Source organism: Scyliorhinus canicula, chromosome 5, assembly GCF_902713615.1.
Source record: "Scyliorhinus canicula chromosome 5, sScyCan1.1, whole genome shotgun sequence".
NCBI lineage: Eukaryota > Metazoa > Chordata > Chondrichthyes > Carcharhiniformes > Scyliorhinidae > Scyliorhinus > Scyliorhinus canicula.
Genome location: NC_052150.1, coordinates 179,006,894 through 179,028,694, shown reverse-complemented (window position 1 = coordinate 179,028,694; position 21,801 = coordinate 179,006,894). Strand labels below are relative to the sequence as shown.

The window sequence follows — 21,801 nt, the reverse complement described above, 5'->3', positions numbered from 1 at the left end:
TGTTTGTACCGTTTGGCCTTGTATATATTTTTTACTGTTTTAATAAGAAGATATGGCCAATCCACCTACCCTGCACATCTTTTTGGGTTGTGGGGAGAGACCCTTGCAAACACGGGGAGAATGTGCAAATTCCACACAGGCAGTGACCCGGGGCCAAGATTGAACCCGGAACCTCGGCACCATGAGCAGCAGTGCTAACCACTGCGCCATGTGCTGCCCCTCTCTGGATTTTGTGCCTGCATCGCCGTTCTCACTGATAGCTAGCGTGGGGTCAAAATCAACCCCGATATTTCTGTATAACCTGAAATATAGCTGAGTGCGGTTATTATTTCCATGTGGCAAGTGTTTATCTGGAACCATCAGACAGTACAGAATTATGGAACTAATTTTTTGATCTCTAGTAGGACAGACACCAGGTTTTGATGAGAACCCGATATATGTAAATATTTATGGGAATTCACAGCTGTCAATGGCATCCATTCATGCATCATGGTGCTTTGATCACTATTTCACGCCCATTGATTTCAATGTTTAAAAAATGACACCAAAACACCCCCAGTTTTCTGATGTAAGCAGGCACGAGGCAAATTTCCACACAGCTGTCCTAATACTCAGGTCACCTCAAGGTTTTCTCTTAAGAGAGAGGCAGGGAAAAAACATAAAAGAGAACCAGCCCCTGCTACTCCCTTGAACCACATAATGGTTTGAGAGGAGTTTTGAGAATGTCTGTCTCTCAGCATAGGGAGGATGCAAAAGGAAGAGAACAAGGAAAACCAATATGGACTGGGGTGAATAAATAGCTCAAGAGCACTTATCCGTCCTACATCAGAATTTCTGCAACAGACATTCATTCTCACCAGGGGATGAAAGGAAACAGAGTTTAGGAATTATTGTAACACAATGGAAATGAAAAAGAAAAACTATCCTGATTTAATGCATAATAGAATTCTGCTTAGCAGAATAATTGAAAGAGGCAGGCGAGTAATCTCACTGAATGAAAATAAATATGGTGGAAAATGAAGAGAGAAGAACACCATTTAAGATAATGTGGTATTGGTAATGTTGTGAAATGGTTTAGTCATGCGTTTTTCCATGGATTGATAAGCTATACCATTTGTATCCACCTTTCCCTATGTGTAGTATCTCTGACTATCTTTTCAGGAGAAGATGCTAATAATCCCGTGTAATTGGAGAAGCGGCAGTAAACTGGAGAATGCCCAGGTCAAGTTTACCACTGGTAAAAAGCCAGTCAAAGAAGAGTGTGTACGGTGAGCTTGGTCCTACAAAAGTGTCAAGAGTAGTGAAGTAGTGCCATACCCTGAAGTAAGAGGCAACGGTCTGTGTCTTCATGTTAGTGGTTTCTCTGGGTTGAAGTGCAGGATCTCCATTGTCAACCTATTAAAAGGAAAATACAGGATGTACTTTACTAGTTTCATGGTTATCTTTTAGGAATTAAGGTTTTGGTAACTCATTTCCATTATAGTTAACAGTTTATCTTTAAAACATTTTTTGGGCATGACTCGTGGAACAAAACAACAGGCATGTAGAATTGCATGTTGCCACAGCAACTAAGACTCCTTGAGTGAACTGTAACACCTAAAGAAGCAAATTTTGGTGATAGAACATTCTTCTCATGGTTTATACACAACTTCAAACACTAACTGGTAAAGTATTACATTAATAACAAACATATTTTAAATTTGTTCCTGGGGTGTGAGCAACGTTGGCAAGATCAGCTTCTATTGCCATTGAGCAAGTGGCAGAAAGTCATCTACAAGTTGAGATGTTTGGCTGGACCATTTCACTGGGCTGGTGAGAGTCAAACAGACTGGTGGGTCTGGAATCATATGGAGTCCAGGTTAGGATATTGGATCTCCTCCCTGAAGGACATTAATGATTATTTTTGCAACAACTTAGTAGTTTTGTGATCATTATTAGTGATACTGCCATTTTATTAATTGAACTTAAATTCCTCCAGCAGCTAAGGTGGGATTTGAACTCACATCTCTCGTGCAATCACCCAGATCTAGTCCATCAATAATATGCCTACGCCCCTATCCACCTGTTATTTGGCTTTTTAGACCTGCAGTATCTGAAACAGTTTTGCTTCATCAGACAGAGACAAAGTAATATTCAGATCTGGCCTATGTCTTTTATTCTTTTACTTGTAGCTTTGTAGCTTGCCACCATTGTGAACTTCTATCTTAGTGGCTTTTTGGATTCTGTGGTTCTACTAGTTTATACCATCATATTAGAAATAGCTGATGGGTCCCAAAAAGCAGAACAGCATGAGCTGCTCAAGAGTTCCATGCCATTCATAACTTTCCAAGGTAGTTAGTTCCATATGGAGCACATATATATGTCTGTGTTTACTTTGGTTAAAAAGAAGGAATCTACTCTATAATTATGCTGATAGTTTTTAATGTTCAAATCTTACACTTGTGGCATGAATTTCTTGTAGTTTCTCAATCTGCTCTGACTAAAGTATTTGCGATAGAGAGCAGACTACGTGGATGATTACAAGGAATTAATATATATGTAATTAAGTCATGGATGATGATTCTCCTGCATATTGATCTGAATCTTGCAGAGAAAAAATGCAAGAAATCTCCTTAACCGTGATACCATTGTCTCAACAGGGGTTCACCAATATTTTTCCGAGAAGTTGTGCAAGTTATTCTGTGTACTGGATAATACGGTTAAATAGCATGACATCACCACAGATGTAGCTGCAAAAAGTACTGTAACTTATCCATGAAGGATGCAAATTTATATCCTTCATGCCAAGAAGAAATTATCTGGCGACTAAACAAAATGATGTAGAAAACAAAGACTTTAGATATCCTTCCACGAATAGGAATAACTGCTTAATAAAACAATTGTAGGTTGAGCAAATCTTGAAAACTAGATATAAAGTCCCAAAACACAACAATGGGTCAAATATCCTTGCGTCCAAGATCCATAAGGTGGAAGCCATTCAAAGTGCCATGAAACAGGTTCTGTACTCACAATAAATCCGATCACCTAACGTTCATTACTCCTCTCCTTCCTTTTCATGTCCAGAGAATTGACTTGAAGATTCTTGTCTTCATCTTCAAATTCCTCCAAAGTCTTGCTCCTCTGCACCTCTGCAAATTCTTCCAATATATCTCTGTACATACCCTCCTCCTCCAACACTTAGTGTTCCTTATCCCTCCAACATTACCCTATGAACAGCTGTTCATTTATCCATTGTACCTTTACTATCCCACCTTCTGAAACTCCCTCCCAGAACTCCACTTTGCCACTCGTCTCACTGCTTTAAAATGCTTCTTTTAGGCCCTTTCTGTTGACCATCCTTTACTCCCTCTTGACCCTCTTCCCTTTATTTCTCCTGCTTGATGTCCTCTTGAGGAAGGTAACATCGCTGGGACATCACAATCTGTGTAACAAGCACCAAAGAAATGTAAGTGGATGTATATAAAATAATTATGGAAGAAGCATCACACAAGAATATTGAATTGTATTGTATTTTTCTTCAACATATGCAAATTTGATGTATTGGTGGAGACTTTTGAAAAATAAATTTAAAAATTATGCTGGGGCACATGAATCTACCAGTGAGAAATGAGCAAGTGAGGTCTGGAAGTCACACCGTATTGAAGTTGATCAGAGCAAATGATTCCAGTAAACCACCTGACTTAGATAGCAACTTTCTTTTATAACCAGGCCCTCTGGTATCCTGTTAAGGCAGGACACTAGCTGGGTCTCCGAGTACCAGGTCTCTGCTCTTTTACTGCCACGTCAATTTGCTCCTCCTTAGTGACATTCAGTTCTATTCACAGTTTGCCCTACTTAAACCTGCAGTTTGAATCCCCAAGGGTGGATGTACCTGCGCAGGTGCTTGTGACTGGTGGAATGAATGATGAAGGTTGCTGTGAGTTGCTGACTTCTTGAGTGGCATTAGGAGCTGTCGCTTTTCCTGGTGACATGTCTAGAGAAATAGAAGGGGGAAGAGAAAGAAATGTTAGCTTATTTCATGCAATCTGCCCCTTCAACTGGTGTTTTGTACTGCATGGCATGCTATTGTGCTTGACAGTGAGCAAGTGAGTAGGGTGCAAAGAACATAATAAAAGACGCACAGGATTAGTCTTCAGATGGGAAAGGCTCCAGTTTCACCTTGCTCCATTCACGCTAAGAACCCGCAGCCAATGAGGTCCAGTGGACTCTCCTCTTGTGCCAATATATCCTCTAGTGTTGTAAGCTTTTGTGGCCTGTAACCAAAGAAAGGTTGAACTATGGCACTCATGTAACCATCTTGATTCCAGTGTGTTTCAAAGCTTTTTGGTGTAATTTTAAGACATGAATGTGACAACAGCACGAGTGACAATTTACAGTTGGTGTCCTATAGTTGTATGATCATGCATTAAAAGATTTGTTAGATTGTCCAAATGCTTTGCACAGAGAAACCATACACGTGCAAGAGGTTGAGAGAAATCATTCATTATATGTGCTCACAGCCCATCTATGTGCCTGGGCTGTCTTACCTTTAGTCTTCCCTTCAAGTTGGACAAATTCTTTCTCCTTTGAATCCACACCGTATTGGGGGCGTTGTTTATTCTTGTGGCAACTTGCTAAAGGGAGCATGTCCCACAATCGCAAGCAGGGTGGACATTCTTGCAAGCACATCAGGACCTCTGTTGCTTTTGTATCGCTGTATTTGGCTTAATATTTGATGAACTACAAAATTCAGCAGTTATTTTAATTTGAAAGTTGATAACGCCCTTCTTCCTAACTCCACAGGAGGCTGTTGTGTCAGGACTCCCTCATTCCTCAAGCTTCATCCACATCATGGGCAGATACTGACTTATGAAGATACAATTTTGTGGCCAGGCGATAAGTTTGGACACAAATTCATATGCTTGATTCATTGGATGGAGGTCTTGCCATGATTAGCTTCCACCAGGAAATATGGTATCACTGGAGTTTTTCCATATAGATTTCCAACAAGTGTAGGAAAAGTTTGTTTATAAATCAGTCTATGGTTCAGACTTCAGGATGCTTATTCATTCCATCTCAGAGTAAGTTTCTTTGCCTTCTCTTTTCTTTCATTTTTCAGTGGCTTGATTTAATTTGGTTTGAGAGTGGTCGGCACAGAGTGATCACAGAACACAATGCACCATAAACACAATGCGTAGGTTTCGACTTCCGTTCCACTGGAAGTCTCTGGTCAGTAGTGTTATGCAGGTAGTGTCTAACTCGAAAGTTAGTTTAACTGTTTAGTTTTAGCTTTAATTTTTAAATTTAACTTGGAACTTTAAAACTGTAAAAGAAGCTGCAAGTTTGTCAGCATTTCGAAACCACTTGCCTGTGGCAGCTGCGACTGGCTGCTGGGATAGCTGCTAATGGGTGCTTAGTTCACATTGTAACCTGGGTGTGAGTCCAAAAAAGGTAGGTGATATCGGCTGACACAGAATTGGTTGGCACAGAGTGATCAGAGAACAGAGTTTTCAACAGACTGATCAGAAAAGAATGATTGAAGAAGAGTGAGTGCATAAAAGAGCTATTGGACAACAGACTGCAGAAAAGAGTGATTGCAGGACAGATTGACTGTGGATCAAAGCGATTGCAGGAGAGAACGAATGTAGTACAGCATGATTGGAGAAGAGAATGCAAAAGTTGAGAATTTGGTGCAAATTAGAATTTTGGTGTTGTTTGTCCCGTGTCTTAGAACTTAATGTACGTTATTTTGTAAAAAAAGAAAAGACAAAACATGAAATGCAGATATAAATAATGCAGACCAAGATGCGGCCAAGCCTGGACTGCTGTATATTGGTGTTTGAAAGCAATGAGACTGTTCAGGATGAACACGTGCAGTAGATGTCTCCATTGTGACGTGCTAGTCAGAGTAGAAATTACAGTATATACAGGATGAATACGTGGCTGAAGAGATGGTGTCAGGGGGAGGGTTTCAGATTCCTGGGGCATTGGGACCGGTTCTAGGGGAGGTGGGACCTGTACAAACTGGACGGGTTACACCTGGGCAGGACTGGAACTGATGTCCTATTTGCTAGAGTGGTTGGGAAGGGTTTAAACTAATATGCCAGGGGGATGGAACCCTATGCAAGGAATCAGAGAAAGAGGCAGCAAGGACAAAAGCAAAAGGTAGAAAAGTGAATAAGAAAAGTGATAGGTGGAGAAACCAAGGACAAAATTCAAACAGGGCAGTAGAGAAAAATATTGGGAGCAAGACAAGCATTGTGAAAAAGACCAACTTAATGGCTCTGTGCCTTAATACGTGGAGCATTTGCAAAAAAGTGGATGAACTAATCGCGCAGATAGATATAAATGGGTATGATATAATTGGGATTCCGGAGACATGGCTGCAGGGTGAACAGGGATGGGAACTGAATGTCCCAGGGTTCTCAGTATTTAGGAAGGACAGGTATAAAAGAAAAGGTTGTGGCGTGGCGCTGCTGGTTAAAGAAGAAATTAACACAATAGTGAGAAAGGATATTAGCTCTGACAATATGGAATCTGTATGGGTAGAGTTCAGAAATACCCAAGGGACAAAAAACATGAGTGGGTGTCATATATAGACCCCCAAACTGCACTGGTGAGGTTGGGAATGGTGTTAAACAAGAAATTAGAGATGAATGTAATAAAGGAATATTGGTGATCATTGGTGATTTTAATCTTCACTTAGATTGGGCAAATCAAAGTAACCACAATGCTGTAGACGAGGAATTCCTGGAGTGTATACGGGATGGTTTTCTTGACCAATATGTGGAGGAACCAACAAGAGAGCAGGCCATCTTAGACTGGGTACTGTGTAATGAGAAGGGAATTATTGCCAATCTGGCTGTACAAGACCCCTTGGGGATGAGCGACCATAACATGATGGAATTTTGTTTCAAGAAGGAGATTGAACTAGTGGATTCGGAAACTAGGGTGCTGAATCTTAATGAAGGGAACTATGAGGATATGAGGCATGTGATAGGTGAGGAGAGTGAGGAGAGTTACTTAAAGGGATGACAGTGGATAGACAATGGCAAACATTCAAGGAATGCATGGAGGAACTCCAGCAACTGTTCATTCCTGTCTGGCACAAAAGCAAAGGGGGTTAGAGGGCCAATCCATGGCTTTCAAAGGAAATTAGAAATAGTATCCAATACAAGGAGGAAGCATACAGATTGGCCAAGAAAAATAATAGGTCTGAGGATTGGGAGCAGTTTAGAATTATGCAAAGAAGGACAAAGGGATTGATTAAGAAGGGGAAAGTACAGTACGAAAGAAGCTTGCAGGGAACATAAAGACTGACACTAAGAGTTTCTGCAGATATGTGAAGAGAAAGAGATTGGTAAAGAGAAATGTAGGGCCACTACAGACAAAAGCAGGGGAATGCCTAATAAGGGACAAAGAAATGGCTGAGCAATTGAATACATACTTTGATTCTGTCTTCACAAATGAAGACACAGATCAGATCCCAGAAATGTTGGAGAATGAAAGGTTTTGTGAGAGAGAAGAACTGAGGGAGATCAACATTAGTAGAGAAATGGTGCTGGGAAAACTGATGGGATTGAAGGTGGATAATCCCCAGGGCCTGAGAATCTGCATCCCAGAATGCTTAAGGAGGTGGCTCTGGAAATAGTGGATGCATTGGTGGTCATCTTCCTGGATTCTATAGACTCTGGAACTGTCCCTGCAGATTTGAGGGTAGCTCACGTCACTCTGATATTCAAAATGGGAGGTAGAGAGAAGGCAGGGAATTATAGACCAGTAAGCCTAACATCGGTAGTGGGGAAAATGCTTGAATCCATTATCAAGGACTTTATAGTGGAACATTTAGAAAGCAGTGGCAGCATCAGTCAGAGTCAGCATGGATTTATGAAGGGAAAATCATGCTTGACAAATCTGTCGGAATTTTTTGAAGAGGTAACCAGTCCAGTTGACAAGGGGGAGCCAGTCGATGTGGTATATTTGGACTTTCAGAAGGCGTTTGACAATGTCCCGCATAAGAGATTATTGTACAAAATTAAAGCGCATGGGATTGGGGGAAATGTATTGAGGTGGATAGAAAACTGGTTGGCAGGGAGGAAACAAAGAGTAGGGATTAGATTTTCAGATTGGCAGGCAGTAACCAGTGGGTACCACAGGGATCGGTGCTGGGACCCCAGCTAATTCACAATATATATTAATGATTTAGATGAGGGAACAAAATGTAACATCTCAAAGTTGCAGAAGATACCAAATTAGGTGGGAGGGTGAATTGTGACGAGGATGCAGGGATCCTACAGCGAGAGCTGGACAGGTTGGGCGAGTGGGCAAACCAATGGCAGATGCAGTATAATTTGGATAAGTGTCAGGTTATTCATTTCGGAAGCAAAAACAGGAAGGCAGATTACGACCTGAATGGTTATAAATTGGGAGAGAGGAGTGTGCAGTGGGACCTGGGTGTCCTTGTGCACCATTCGCTGAAGGTAAGTATGCAGGTGCAGCAGGCAGTAAAGAAGGCTAATGGTATGTTGGCCTTTATTGCAAGAGGTTTCGAGTATAGAAGCAGGGATGTGTTGCTGCAATTGTACAGGGCCTTGGTGAGGTCACACTTGGAGTATTGAGTGCAGTTTTGGTCTCTTTCTCTGAGGAAGGATGTTCTTGCTCTCGAGGGAGTGCAGCGAAGGTTTACCAGACTGATTCCAGGGATGGCGGGACTGTCATATGAGGAGAGATTGTCTAGGTTGGGATTGTTCTCGCTGGAGTTCAGAAGAATGAGGGGGATCTCATAGAGACTTGTAAAATTGTAACAGGTCTAGACAGGGTAGATGCAGGGAAGATGTTACCAATGATGGGTGTGTCCAGAACCAGGTTCACAGCCTGAGGATTCAGGGTAAATCATTTCAGACAGAGATAAGGGGACATTTCTTCACACAAAGAGTGGGGAGCCTGTGGAATTCATTACCACAGGAAGTAGTTGGTTCTAAAACTTTGAATATATTCAAGAGGTGGCTGGATATAGCATTTGGGGAGAATAGGATCAAAAGCTATGGGGAGAAAGCAGGATTAGGCTATTGAGTTGGATAATCAGCGATGATCGTGATGAATTGCAGAGCAGGCTGGAAGGGCCAAACGCCTCCTCCTGCTCCTACCTTCTATGTATGTATCTTGAGCTGCAGAGTGAATCAAGAACAGTGTGATACATAAAGGGGAGGGAAAAGTTCTTAGATATTTTTCCCCAGGCTTCAATCACACCTTGTAGAGAGGTACAGTTCAGAACTGGATTGATGTGACCTAGAGAGTGCAGTGCAGGGGAAATCAACGTGAGATAAAGCACCTTAATGGAAGTAAGAGACTTGGAGATGCATAGGGAGGGAATGCCAGAACTTGCAGTCTGGGCATTTGAAGCATGGTCAGCCATGTTGGAGCCATTAAGACGGGGTGCTCAAGAGGACAGAATTACATAAGTACAGATATCTCTGATATTTATGGAGTTTAAAGGGATGAGGGACAGCAAGGCCATGGATGGATTTTAAAACCGGAATGAGAATTTTGAAATCAAGGAACTGCTTACCAGGAGCGAATGTAGATCCCGGATTTTTGTCACAACAGAGAGCCCATGAATGGTTGAAAATCCTAAGTCCTGCTTCCGACCCTCGTTTTTCCCATCTTTGCAGGACAGGACTGGAGTCGGGCTGGGGTTTGCACATGTGCGATTCATAGGGGCAATGGGGGTGTGTAGAGGGGCATTAAGGTGGCATCGGGGTGTGAGATGTCTTTGGGGTTCAAGTAGAGGGTAACTATGGGCACGGGATGTGGGGTCATGCATTGGCATAGATTGACATGGATGGAGCACAGAGAGTATTTAGGCTGGGTGTGAGGATTGGAGAGATGTTCTTTGTTTCATAGAACATAGAACAGTACAGCACAGAACAGGCCCTTCAGCCCTCAATGTTGTGCCGAGCTTTGCCCGAAACCAAGATCATGCTATCCCACTCCCTGTCATTCTGGTGTGCTCCATGTGTCTATCCAATAACCGCTTGACAGTTCCTAAAGTGTCCGACTCCACTATCACAGCAGGCAGTCCATTCCACACCCTAACCACTTTCTGAGTAAAGAACCTACCTCGGACATCCCTCCGATATCTCCCACCCTGAACCTTATAGTTATGTGCCCTTGTAACAGCTACATCAACCCGAGGAAATAGTCTCTGAACGTCCACTCTATCTATACCCCTCATCATCTTATAAACCTCTATCAAGTCGCCTCTCATCCTCCTCCGTTCCAAAGAGAAAAGCCCTAGCTCCCTCAATCTTTCCTCATAAGACCTATCCTCCAAACCAGGCATCATCCTGGTAAATCTCCTTTGCACCCTTTCCAATGTTTCCACATTCCTTCTATAATGAGGTGACCAGAACTGCACACAATAGTCCAAATGTGGTCTCACCAGGGTCCTGTACAGCATATCCCCACAGCTCTTAAACTCAAGCCCCCTGTTAATAAACGCTAACACACTATAGGCCTTCTTCACAGCTCCATCCACTTGAGTGGCAACCTTCAGAGATCTGTGGAAATGAACCCCAAGATCTCTCTGTTCCTCCACATTCCTCAGAACACTGCCATTGACCCTATAATCCGTATTCAAATTTGTCCTACCAAAATAAATCACTTCGCACTTATCAAGGTTAAACTTCATCTGCCATTTTTCGGCCCAGCTGTGCATCCTATCAATGTCTCTTTGCAGCCTACAACAGCCCTCCACCTCATCCACTACTCCACCAATGTTGGTGTCATCAGCAAATTTACTGACCCACCCTTCAGCCCCCTCCTCCAAGTCATTTATAAAAATCACAAATAGCAGAGGACCCAGCACTGATCCCTGTGATACACCTCAGGTAACTGTCTCCAGCCTGAAAATTTTCCATCCACCACCACCCTCTGTCTTCTATGTGATAGCCAGTTACTTATCCAATTGGCCAAATTTCCCTCTATCCCACACCTCCTTACTTTCTTCATGAGCCGACCATGGGGAACCTTATCAAACGCCTTACTAAAATCCATGTATACGGCATCAACTGCTCTACCTTCATCTACACACTTAGTTACCTCCTCAAAGAATTAATTCAAATTTGATTTGTTTAAATGAAAACAAATATTCATTTGTTTAAATTTGAATACAGTGCCAGGGTCTTGTGCCCAGCTCGTCTTCCTGCCTGGCAGCCAGCAGATTTATTCAGAGGTTGACTGCCCTGACTCCTATTTCAGCCAGTTCGCCACACCTCCCACCTCCTCTCCCTCACCTCCCATTCCCCAACCCCACCAATAATCCCACCTGTGGACAGATAATTTTAAAGGTCAGGTTCGATAATCCGGGAAATTTCCCAATTAGGCAAACCCGACCCAGGGAGGAAAATCTGGACCTAGGAGCACAGAGGTGATGGGCGAATGGGGTGTTGTATGAGTTAGGAAAAGGGCAACAGAGCTTTGGATCACCTCAAGTTTATGGAGGATAGAATGTGGGAGGTGAGCCAGGTGTGTGTTGGAATAGTCAAGTCTAGGGATAACAAAGACATAATGAATGTGTGAGCATTTACAGTCAAGGAAGAGGTCAGCAAGCTGGAATTCTCAAGGAAAATACCGAAGGACTGACTAAAACTAACATAATTCAACAAAATTAACAGGATAACAGTAATGAAGAAAATAGTGATACAAAAGTGTGACAACACCCAGCACTCCACTGTTTCAAAGGAAGTAGGTGAAAACATTGCAGAAGTCTGAACTCAAATCTTCCAAATTTCTCTCAGTTTGGGAACCGTTCCTTTAGATTCCTAACCCTAGCCCTAGATTGAAAAATTGTGCATGTAACACCACTATTTAAGAAAGGTGATGGAGTTAAACCAGGCAACTATTGATCAGTTAGCTTGACATCTCCTGTCAGGAAATTGCTAGAGTCCAGAATTTTTGTGAATGTGGGGTTTTATAAGAAGATTTTGCTGTCCCTTTAAGGTAAAATGGAGAAATGAGGAGGTTCACATGATCTGCTTATCCTGCCTGAGGTCAAGCCTGGGTGGTTTGGTTGCCATGGGGACACAGGAGACCAGTTTGCGACTAACTGGAAGCTGGGTACAAAACGTTCACAGCTGGAGTAGCGGGGCTAACTGTCGACAAACGTTTAGTCTCTGAGTTTTTAGACAGAAAGTGAGAGGACACTGCAGTCTTAAAGAGACCCAAGGCTGCAGTAGATATGGGCAGCCAAGTAGAGAAGACGGCAAGTGAGGCGTCAGGCAGAATGTGAGAGGGAGGATGGTCTCTGGTTGAAGAAATTAACACTTTGCACTCTGTAGACTCAGAAAGAGCAAGCGTTACTGCTGGTAGATAGTTTGAAAATTCTCCAAAAACTGAGGGAAATGCCTTTTGACAGTCACTCGCTGTTACAACTCAATGAAACGGGGAAACATGAAACCACTGGAAGCATCTGGGATTGGCTGTGGATTATTTACTATAAATGTGAGGAGAGTGTATATGGTCTGTGCATGCTGTGTGGGGTTATCAGTCGAGTTAAAACATTATTTAAGGGATATCTTTTCTGTAATTATTCGTTACCTACTAGGTAATGTTTAATTTAGTTGATTTTGCTTTTAATTTGTTAGTTACAGTATAAGCCTTAGAACTTCAGTCGGTAACTGGGAATTCAAATATCTTTTTGAAAGTTGTCAGTCTCAGCGGGGATCGCATCATAATTAAGGATAGGAGGACTGAACACCTTGAAAAACTTCAGCTCGTGAAAGACAACCAGCAATCATGCCTGCTGAACTGTACTGAAGATTTTGACTGAAGAGATGACAAAACTAGTAGACAGGGGAATGTCCACAGATGCTATTTTTATGAGCTTCCAGAAGGCATTTGATGAAATATCTGCTCAGAGTCTGTCAGCCAAAGTTGAAGCCCATGGAATTGAAGGCATATTATTGGCTGGTGAGGAAATTGGTTGAGCTGCAGGAGAAGTAGGCCAGGATTTTATGGTGCCACCACGGTGTCTCTCCCTCTTTAAGTAATATAGATGGATGCATAACATTATGAAGAAATATTGACAGATTAAATAAATGGACCAAACTGTGGCAAAACAGATCTCAACGGAGGTAAATGTGATGTCATCCACTTTGAACCTGGAAAGAATAGGGCAGCACAGTAGCACAAGTGGATAGCACTGTGACTTCACAGCACCAGGGTCCAAGGTTCGATTCCCCACTGGGTCACTGTCTGTGCGGAGTCTGCACCTTCTCCCTGTGTCTGCTTGGGTTTCCTCTGGGTGCTCTGGTTTCCCCCCACAGTCCAAAGACGTGCAGGTTAGGTGGATTGGCCATGATAAATTGCCCTTAGTGACCAAAAAAGGTTTTGAGGGGTTATTGGGTTATGGGGATAGGGTGGAAGTGAGGGCTTAAGTGGGTCGGTGCAGACTCGATGGGCCAAATGGCCTCCTTCTGCACTGTATGTTCTATGTTAATAGAACAGGGCACCTTCTGAATGGGTGAAGCTAAAAGCAGCAGTGGTCTAAACAGACTTGGAGTTTCGTTACATAAATCATTAAAATGTCTTGAACAGGTACAGCAGTCCATGAAGTTTAATGCAATGTTGGTTTTTACAGCTAGAGGAATAGAGTACAAGAGGGTAAAAGTCATGTATCAGTTACACAATGCCCTGGTTAGGGCACATCTGGGCATCACACCTTTGGAGAGTATACTGGACTTGAAGGGAGTGCAGCACAGATTTATCAAAATGAAACCTGAAACAAAAAGTTAAATTACAAGAAGAGATTGCATAAACTAAGGTTTTATTTATAAGGTTAAGGGGTTTTTTGAACAAAGCTATCAAGAGATTACGGGTACCAGCCAGGACAGTTAGGGAGAAATTATTTCCACTGGTCAGCCAATCATGAACTGGGGTGTATAGTCTAAAAATTGAAGTCGACTTTTCAGGGTGAAAATTAGAAACTACTGCTACAAGTGAAGGGCAGTGGTTATTTGTAATTTTCTTCCGCAAATGGTGAAAATGCTAGATCAACAGTAAATTTTAAATTGAGGTTGATAGATTTTTTTATCGAAGACATTAAGAGATGTGGGGAAAAAGGCTCTCATATGGAGTTAGGTCATAGATGTGCCATGATCTCACCAAATGGTAGAATGGATGAAGCGTCTAAATGGCCTCTTCCTGTTCCTATGATTTATTACCAGCTCAATTAAAAAATGTTACAGCCTATAATTAGTACTTACGGTAAATCAGGACATAATAAGAAATACATTGGGTCCGATTTAACGGGACAAATCAAAGTCCTGGTTTGGGCGCATTTAACGGGGTGTTTTTAGGTCTCGCTATTTAACGACACTTTTTTTGGGCCTTGGTGGGGAAAGCCCCATTTACCGCATTTACATCAGTAGAGGAAGAGCACCCCTGGATCAGGGTGCCATTTTTAAAGATCTCTCAGCCTTTCGACGATCCCCGCTCGCACCTCAGCAACTCCACCATGGCCTCTGAACACCCTGCTCCCCCCCCCCCTCCCCCTCCCCCCCACCACCAACCCACACTGCACCCAACGTACCTTCTCTGGGGTCCTCGAGCCCCCCAGCTCTTATGGAGAAGGCACCCTGGACCCGATCCCTGGCATGTGCTGGGGTCAGGTCGTGATAGGAGGTGAAGAGCAGGTGAGCTTCCACCTCCCCCCAGAGGTAGCTGCACCACCAGCCTTCATTGCTGAAAACCTTTCTGCTCGTCACTGATCCGAGCCTAAAGTGCTCCACTTCCCAGCCTCTGCATGCAGGGACGTTGGAGGGCAAGGGAAAAGGAGCATCTGAATCTGGCTCTGTGCCATCAACTGGTGTTAGTTAATATGGTGGATGCATCTGGATCAAATGCAGAGAGCTTCTCCCTTTAACAGCAACCTGTAGGTTTATTTACCTCACCTTATTTTAAATAATTGAAAGACAGCAGGCAGGATTCTCTGATCCTGAATCTAAGTGTTGACACCGTCGTAAACGCCGTCGCGTTTCACAACAGCATCAACATGCCCTCAGGAGCAGCGATTCTGACCCCTACAGGGGGCCAAATCGGCACTGGAGCGACCCACGCCGCTCCAGCTGCCGATACCGGTGTCAGATGGGCGCCGCGGGCCTGCGCATGCGCAATGCGACCGGCGCGATTGCGTGTACGCAATCCCTTCTCCGCGCCAGCCCCGGCACAACATGGCGTAGGGCTACAGGGGCTGGTGCAGAGCAAAAGAGGCCCCTAGCCTGAGAGGCCGGCCCGCCGATAGGTAAGCCCCAATCGTGGGCCAGTCCATAGCGAAGGCCTCCCCAGGGGTTGGACCCCCTCACCAGGCCGCCCCCGGATGGATGCACGCTGAGGTTCCGCCGGGTAATGAGCACACGTGGATGGCGCCAGCGGAACTCGGATTGTTTTTATGCCGCTTGGCCCTTCCCAGGCGGAGAATCGCCGGGGGGGGGGCGGCGGCTGCATAGAGCGGCCCCAACCGGCGCTGCACCGACTGCGCCGGCGTCAATGGCGCCGATTCTCCACTTCTGCCGGGGCGGAGTAGCGCGATTCATGCCCAGCCCGCCGATTCTCCGGCCCGGCCTAGGCTGAGAGAATCCCGCCCAGTATTTCAGCGTTTGTCTGATCATATTAAATACCTGAGTATTGGAGGAAGGAAAGGCTTGGTCTGAGTATAAAGTATTGGGGCAAGGTTTGTTTTCACAAAATAAGTTCCCTTGTTTTTCATGCCATTATTATTTTTATTGCATTTGATAGAGATTTTCCCAGAATCAGTGATGGTGGGGAAGGGCCTGAGAGTTGGGGGGAATGAAGGGCCCAGAAACAGTATAAGCACCAGGGCCCATGATTTCTCATAGCCCTGTTTGGCAATTCCAGCATAAGTTTTACCTCACATGCTTCCATTGTAAAATCCTAAGTCAACATTTACTATTAAGAGTGCTGAAGAAAACTTGTGGTAGATGAAACCCAGCCCCATTGAGAGGTGCAATAGCACTATTACTGGTGAGAGAGAGTAATTGCAGCAGTTCATTATAAATGCGGAAATAGGAAATAAAACATCAAGACAGAAAAAACAACTTTAGACTGCTAATCACTTAATTCGGTATACCCTGCTCCAGTTACATATCCCCGGCCCTGCAGAGTAGTTGAGCTGTGGTCTAACTGATGTCTTCCAAAAAATTCTCATTATATTTTATCATAGAATTTACAGTGCAGAAGGAGGCCATTCGGCCCATCAGGTCTGCACCGGTTCTTGGAAAGAGCACCCCACCCAAGGTCAACACCTCCACCCTATCCCCATAACCCACTAACCCCACCCAACACTAAGGGAAATTTTGGACACTAAGGGCAATTTATCATGGCCAATCCATCTAACCTGCACATCTTTGGACTGTGGGAGGAAACCGGAGCACCTGGAAGAAACCCACGCACACACGGGGAGGATGTGCGGACTCCGCACAGACAGTGACCCAAGCCGGAATCGAACCTGGGACCCTGGAGCTGTGAAGCAATTGTGCTATCCACAATGTTACCGTGCTGCCCCACATTTATCTTCCACATTATGTCCTGTTTACAAGACTCAAATATTATTAGCTATTTTTATGGCTTTATCTAGCTGCTTTCAATTCCAGTTAAAATTAGGAGAGGAGTTTAACAAGCGACTGAGTTGATATCAAGCAATTTATACTTGCAGCAAAAGTCAAAATTTTCCTCATGGTGTCATCCTGTGCTAACCCATTATTTCCATGACTAACCATAGCTCGGGCAGGAGTATCTTACTTCCAGTGGAATTTAGAATGTAGCCAAGGCTTTCTCTTCCAAGTCCTAAATCTTGACTTCTTCCCTCACATGGATCATAGAATCACAGAATCTTTACAGTGCAGAAGGAGGCCATTCAGCCCATCAAGTCTGTACCTACCCTCTGAAAGAGCACCCTACTGAGGCCCACACCTCCATCCTATCCCAGTAACCCAGTAAACCCACCTATCCTTTTGGACACTAAGGAACAATTTACCATGGCCAATCCACTTAAGCTGCACATCTTTGGACTGTGGGAGAAAACCGGAGCACCCGGAGAAAACCCCCGCAGACACGGAGAGAACTTGCAAACTCCACGCAGTCACCCAAGGCTGGAATTGAACTAGGGTCATTGGCGCTGTGAAGCGGTAGTGCTAATTACTGATTTATGGTTTGCATCCTATCAAACCATCAAGATTTTTGAAATATTTTCAAACCCTGAGGAAGATGCACATTTAAGAAATAACAATTCTAAATTCCATTAGCTGGGTGGCACGGTGGCGCAGTGGTTGGCATTGCTACCTCATGGCACCCAGGATCCGGGTCGATCCCGGCCCCCAATCACTGTCTGTATGTAGTTCGAACATTCTCTCTGCATCTGTGTGAGTCTCACCCCCACAACCCAAAGATGTGCAGGGTAGGTGGATTGGCCACGCCAAATTGCCTCTTTACTGGGGTAGGGTGGAGGTATGGGCTTTGATAGGGTGCTCTTTGTGGAGTGGACTCGATGGGCCGAATGGCCTTACTTCCACTCCTATGTCTTATGGTCTTTCCAAGGGCCGGGCAGACTCGATGGGCCGAATGGCCTCCTTCTGCATTGTAAATTCGATGATTCTATGATTCTTTCAGAGATAGCTTGATTTCCATTTGATCTGGAGTTTATTTTATTGCTGCTCTCCTAAATATAACACTACTTTCCAGACTAATGTCAGTGATCAAACCCAATGTCAGATAGGTTTGTATCTCAGAGGAATAACAATTCTCCTCAGTTTGACCTTGGTTCTTTTTCACCAATTATCTTAAATCTGTGCCCTCGGGATACCTACCCTTCTGCCGCCGAAACCATTTCTCCATACTTATTCCATCAAAGCCTTTCATGATATTGAACACCTCACTAAATTTTCCCCTTAACCTTTTCTACTTTAAGGAGAGGAATCTCAGTTTCACTAGTCCCTGGTTCCATTCTGGTAAATTCCCCTGTGCACGCTCTCTAAGGCCTTACTACGTGTGGTGTCCAAAATTATACATAATACTTCAGCTGGGATTTAACCTGATTTATGATTGTTTAGCATAACTTCTTGCTTTTGTACCCCATGCCTCCTTTTATAAAGCCAATGGCCCGTATGCTATTCAACAGCTTTTCCTGCCTCCTTTGAAGATTTATGCATGTACGCCCTGTCTCTTTTGTTCCTCTCACCCCCCATCTCTAGAATTGTCCCCTTAATTAATATGGGAATATTTGGCTCCTAACTGCTTTATTTCATCATCAAGCTCTTTTTATGTCCAAGGAAAGGTGCACAAACCATGTTAACATGTATACGTTTAAAATTAGAAATCGGAAATAAGTAAATGATGAAGAAGGATTGAAAGAGGAGTTTACCTCACAAAGGCAATAATAGCTGTGAAATACAGATTCATCCACCTACAAGAAAAGAAAACAGGAAATGATGAAGACAGGCATGGGAAATATCCATGTCAATCTGATCTACGGCCATAACTTCAGCAGAATCTCAGATGAAATGATGTAATCAGCTAAAAATGGTGGGGGAACAGGAGAAATTCTCCCCAACAGAAAACTACAGGGTTGCTCTATTTTATACCCACTTTGTGTATTTTGTTCCCCACACACAATGACTGAAGTAAAATAGGAGCAAATTCCTCACTCTGAGACTCCCAAGCTGCAGTCAAACCTTTAACTCTCAGTCACCAACTAATGTTTCCTGCAATCATGTCTCTCCACTCACAATATTGAATTAGCCTATTAAAGCACTGACCTGTAACTGGATAATAGTCAAAGTAGCTGCTTCAACATAACTGTGTAACGATTGTCCATTGCTTGACAATGGCCTGCCTGAACAAGTGCATGAGTAAAGTTTATCTATACTTCACTCCTTGCATCATTAGGCTGACCAACCAAAGAACATAGGAGAGGGCCACATGATTACTGCCCCTTCAATAGTTTTGAAGAGAACAGTAGGTTAATTGACATGTGAGAGCTGGAATTCCAGAAATGTTACAGCACAACAGGGAGGCCATTTGGCCCGTCAGTGTCTGCACTTGCTCTCCAAATGAGCAATCCCCCTAACTTGGCACATTCTTTTTTTCCTTAAATAATCCAAATCCTGTATGAATGCCTTGATTGAATCTACCCCCCATACTCTCTGGCAGTGCATTCCAGATCCTAACCACTCGCTGTGTGAAAAGGTTTATCCTCACATCCCCATTGTTTTTGTTTTGCTCATAACCAAAAATTTGTGCTCTCTTGTTTTACCACCAGTGGGAAAACTCTACTCTCTCCAGTCCCCTCATGATTTTGAATACCTCAGTCAAATCTCCTCTCCTCTTCTCCAATTGCTTCACAGCTCCAGGGTCCCAGGTTTGATTCCAGCTTGGGTCACTGTCTGTGTGGAGTCTGCACATCCTCCCCGTGTGTGTGTGGGTTTCCTCCGGGTGCTCCGGTTTCCCCCCACAGTCCAAAGATGTGCAGGTTAGGTGGATTGGCCATGATAAATTGCCCTTAGTGTCCAAAATTGCCTTTAGTGTTGGGTGGGGTTACTGGGTTATGGGGATAAGGTGGAGGTGTTGACCTTGGGTAGGGTGCTCTTTCCCAGAGCTGGTGCAGACTCGATGGGCCGAATGGCCTCCTTCTGCACTGCAAATTCTATTCTATGATATCTCCAAGCTATGTCTATGTGCCTCAAGTTCCTAATCCCTGTAACCATTCTCGTGAATCTTTTCTGCATTCCCTCTCTAATGCCTTTGGTAATATGCCAGAGTCCACAAAGGGCGGAAGGTATTTATCTCCATTAGAGAGGGAGAGAAAATAAGATGGAGAAATTGGAGAGCTATCCCACCTCTAGCAAAAATACAATTATCACCCTCTCTGTGCTCACTTTAGCGGCTCACTCACTTACTCACCACCCCAATGTCTGCACACACCAGAAGGAATTCAATGGATTCAACCACTGTTACTTTCTTTCTGAATGTGTGCAAGAGAAACTGGACAGACTCTTGCTCTCGATCTGCCAAGTACTTTGTAAATAATAATTTTGTAGTTGAAAACATGAGTATTACTGAGGAAAGAGACATGCTGTTGAAGCTTTTTGGCTTGCACTCAACTGGACAAATTCAAGAACGCTGCATTTCAAAGGATACAACAATTTATACTGCATAAAAATGGGTTACTGATTGGTAGGCATGTGAGCTCTGATTAGTTGAGACGTGGCCATGGCGAATGCATCAGAGGTATTATTTCCCCCATATGTTTAGGCATTCAAAAAGGGTGCAATAACAGACATGCCTTTTGCCTGAAGAGAATAACTCCCTGCATATAAATATATTTGGTTTCTAGCATGTGTAAGTGAGCCACATTGCGAGCCTGATTGATAATCTGAAATTGGTTGTCAGTGTGAATCTTTTTTTTAAAATTTAGAGTACCCAAGTGATTTTTTTCCAATTAAGGGGCAATTTAGAGTGTTCAATCCACCTACCCTGCACACCTTTGGGTTGTGGAGGAAAAACCCACGCAAACACCGGGAGAATGTGCAAATTCCACACGGACAATGACCCAGAGCCGGGATTCTACCTGGGACCTCGGCGCTGTGAGACTGCAGTGCTGCCACTGCTCCAACGTGCTGCTCCGTGAGTGAGAATCTTAGCACACTTGGGATTGTTCATTAAATATTGTCCGATTGCAGAATCAAGCCTAACATTAGGCATTATGCTGAGTTTTTCAAACACAGGTTGGTTGAGTATGGTCAGTATTCTGCCTATGGCGAACAGCCAGCGGGGAGTCCTACCTGATACAGTCCACCAGTCATTGGGATGTATGGTCGCCATACCTGGCATCGCACCAGCTTTGAAATTCTTTATCACATTATTTACTTGTGTGGCAGACAGAACATTTTTTTTGGCTTGACAGCAGCATCAGGTCAGTGGAAAGCTGCATAGTAGCAGTATTAAACAGCTAGCTTCACCTGTTGCTCAGATGTTTGAGATACTTACACTCCCTGGGTAATTGGAGGTAGACTGGTCACTTTTGAGTCTAAGATTGGCGGCTTCAGGTCTATCTGTGAGTTTGTGCAATACACAGTGAGCAATAATCTGATCTGAATGGCCATTATCCCATGGGATAGCTTTGATGAGCCCTGTGTCGGCATCTAGCTTGTACTGTGAGCCAATAGTTCCAGCCCTATTTGCGAGATTGCTGATGAGGCAAATCCTATAGTTTGTGGAGCTAGAGGAATCCCAATGTATCTATCGACCAATTAAGGTAGGCTTGTGGTGGGTAGTAATACAGAATGCATTGGTGGATTTGTCAACTAGCATGTTGAGGAAAGGGAGCTCATTAAACTGCTCCACTTCAAAGGGGAATTTGAACAGGATGGAGCCCATTAAGGTGTGTAAGGGAATTCTAACATGCAGCTGCACATTCAAATATAGCAAATGTTTCCTCTTCATATTGAAACATGCAAGGGGTTGAAGGTTAGGGGTCATTTCAGCAAAAACATGTTTCTTGTAGAAACAAAGTAAAATGTTGGTGCAAGCTGGGCTGAGAGGGGATCCCATAGCAGTACCGTCGTTCTGGACATACATGGTGCCATTAAAGCTGAACCTAACTGCGCGAATTACTGAAGTTTATTAGTTCAATTAATACAGATTCAGAAAATGGCGATGTGTCTAGATTGCCATGATATAGTGACATGGTGTAAATGTCGATGCCTTCCTTCTGCGCAATAGTAGTGAACAGTCTCTTACTGTTGAACA

General features: G+C 43.7%; 1 protein-coding gene across 12 annotated transcripts in view; it reads right to left on the bottom strand.

Moving 5' to 3' along the window:
• The window catches only part of myo3a (myosin IIIA), a 556,810-nt gene that overhangs the window by 159,237 nt on the left and 375,772 nt on the right, over positions 1-21,801 (bottom strand). For 9 of the 12 annotated variants that reach the window (XR_005460772.1, XM_038798143.1, XM_038798142.1 and 6 more), the window contains 3 exons: positions 18,416-18,457; positions 3,872-3,973; positions 1,318-1,395 (listed from right to left, as the gene is read on the bottom strand). Coding sequence is in view for 11 of the 12 variants with exons in the window: in XM_038798143.1 (XP_038654071.1) it covers positions 1,318-1,395; positions 3,872-3,973; positions 18,416-18,457 (222 nt within the window). In the remaining variant the exon portion in view is untranslated. The remainder of the gene's footprint in view (positions 1-1,317; positions 1,396-3,871; positions 3,974-18,415; positions 18,458-21,801) is intronic. The other 3 variants (XM_038798148.1, XM_038798146.1, XM_038798149.1) reach the window with 3 other exon arrangements.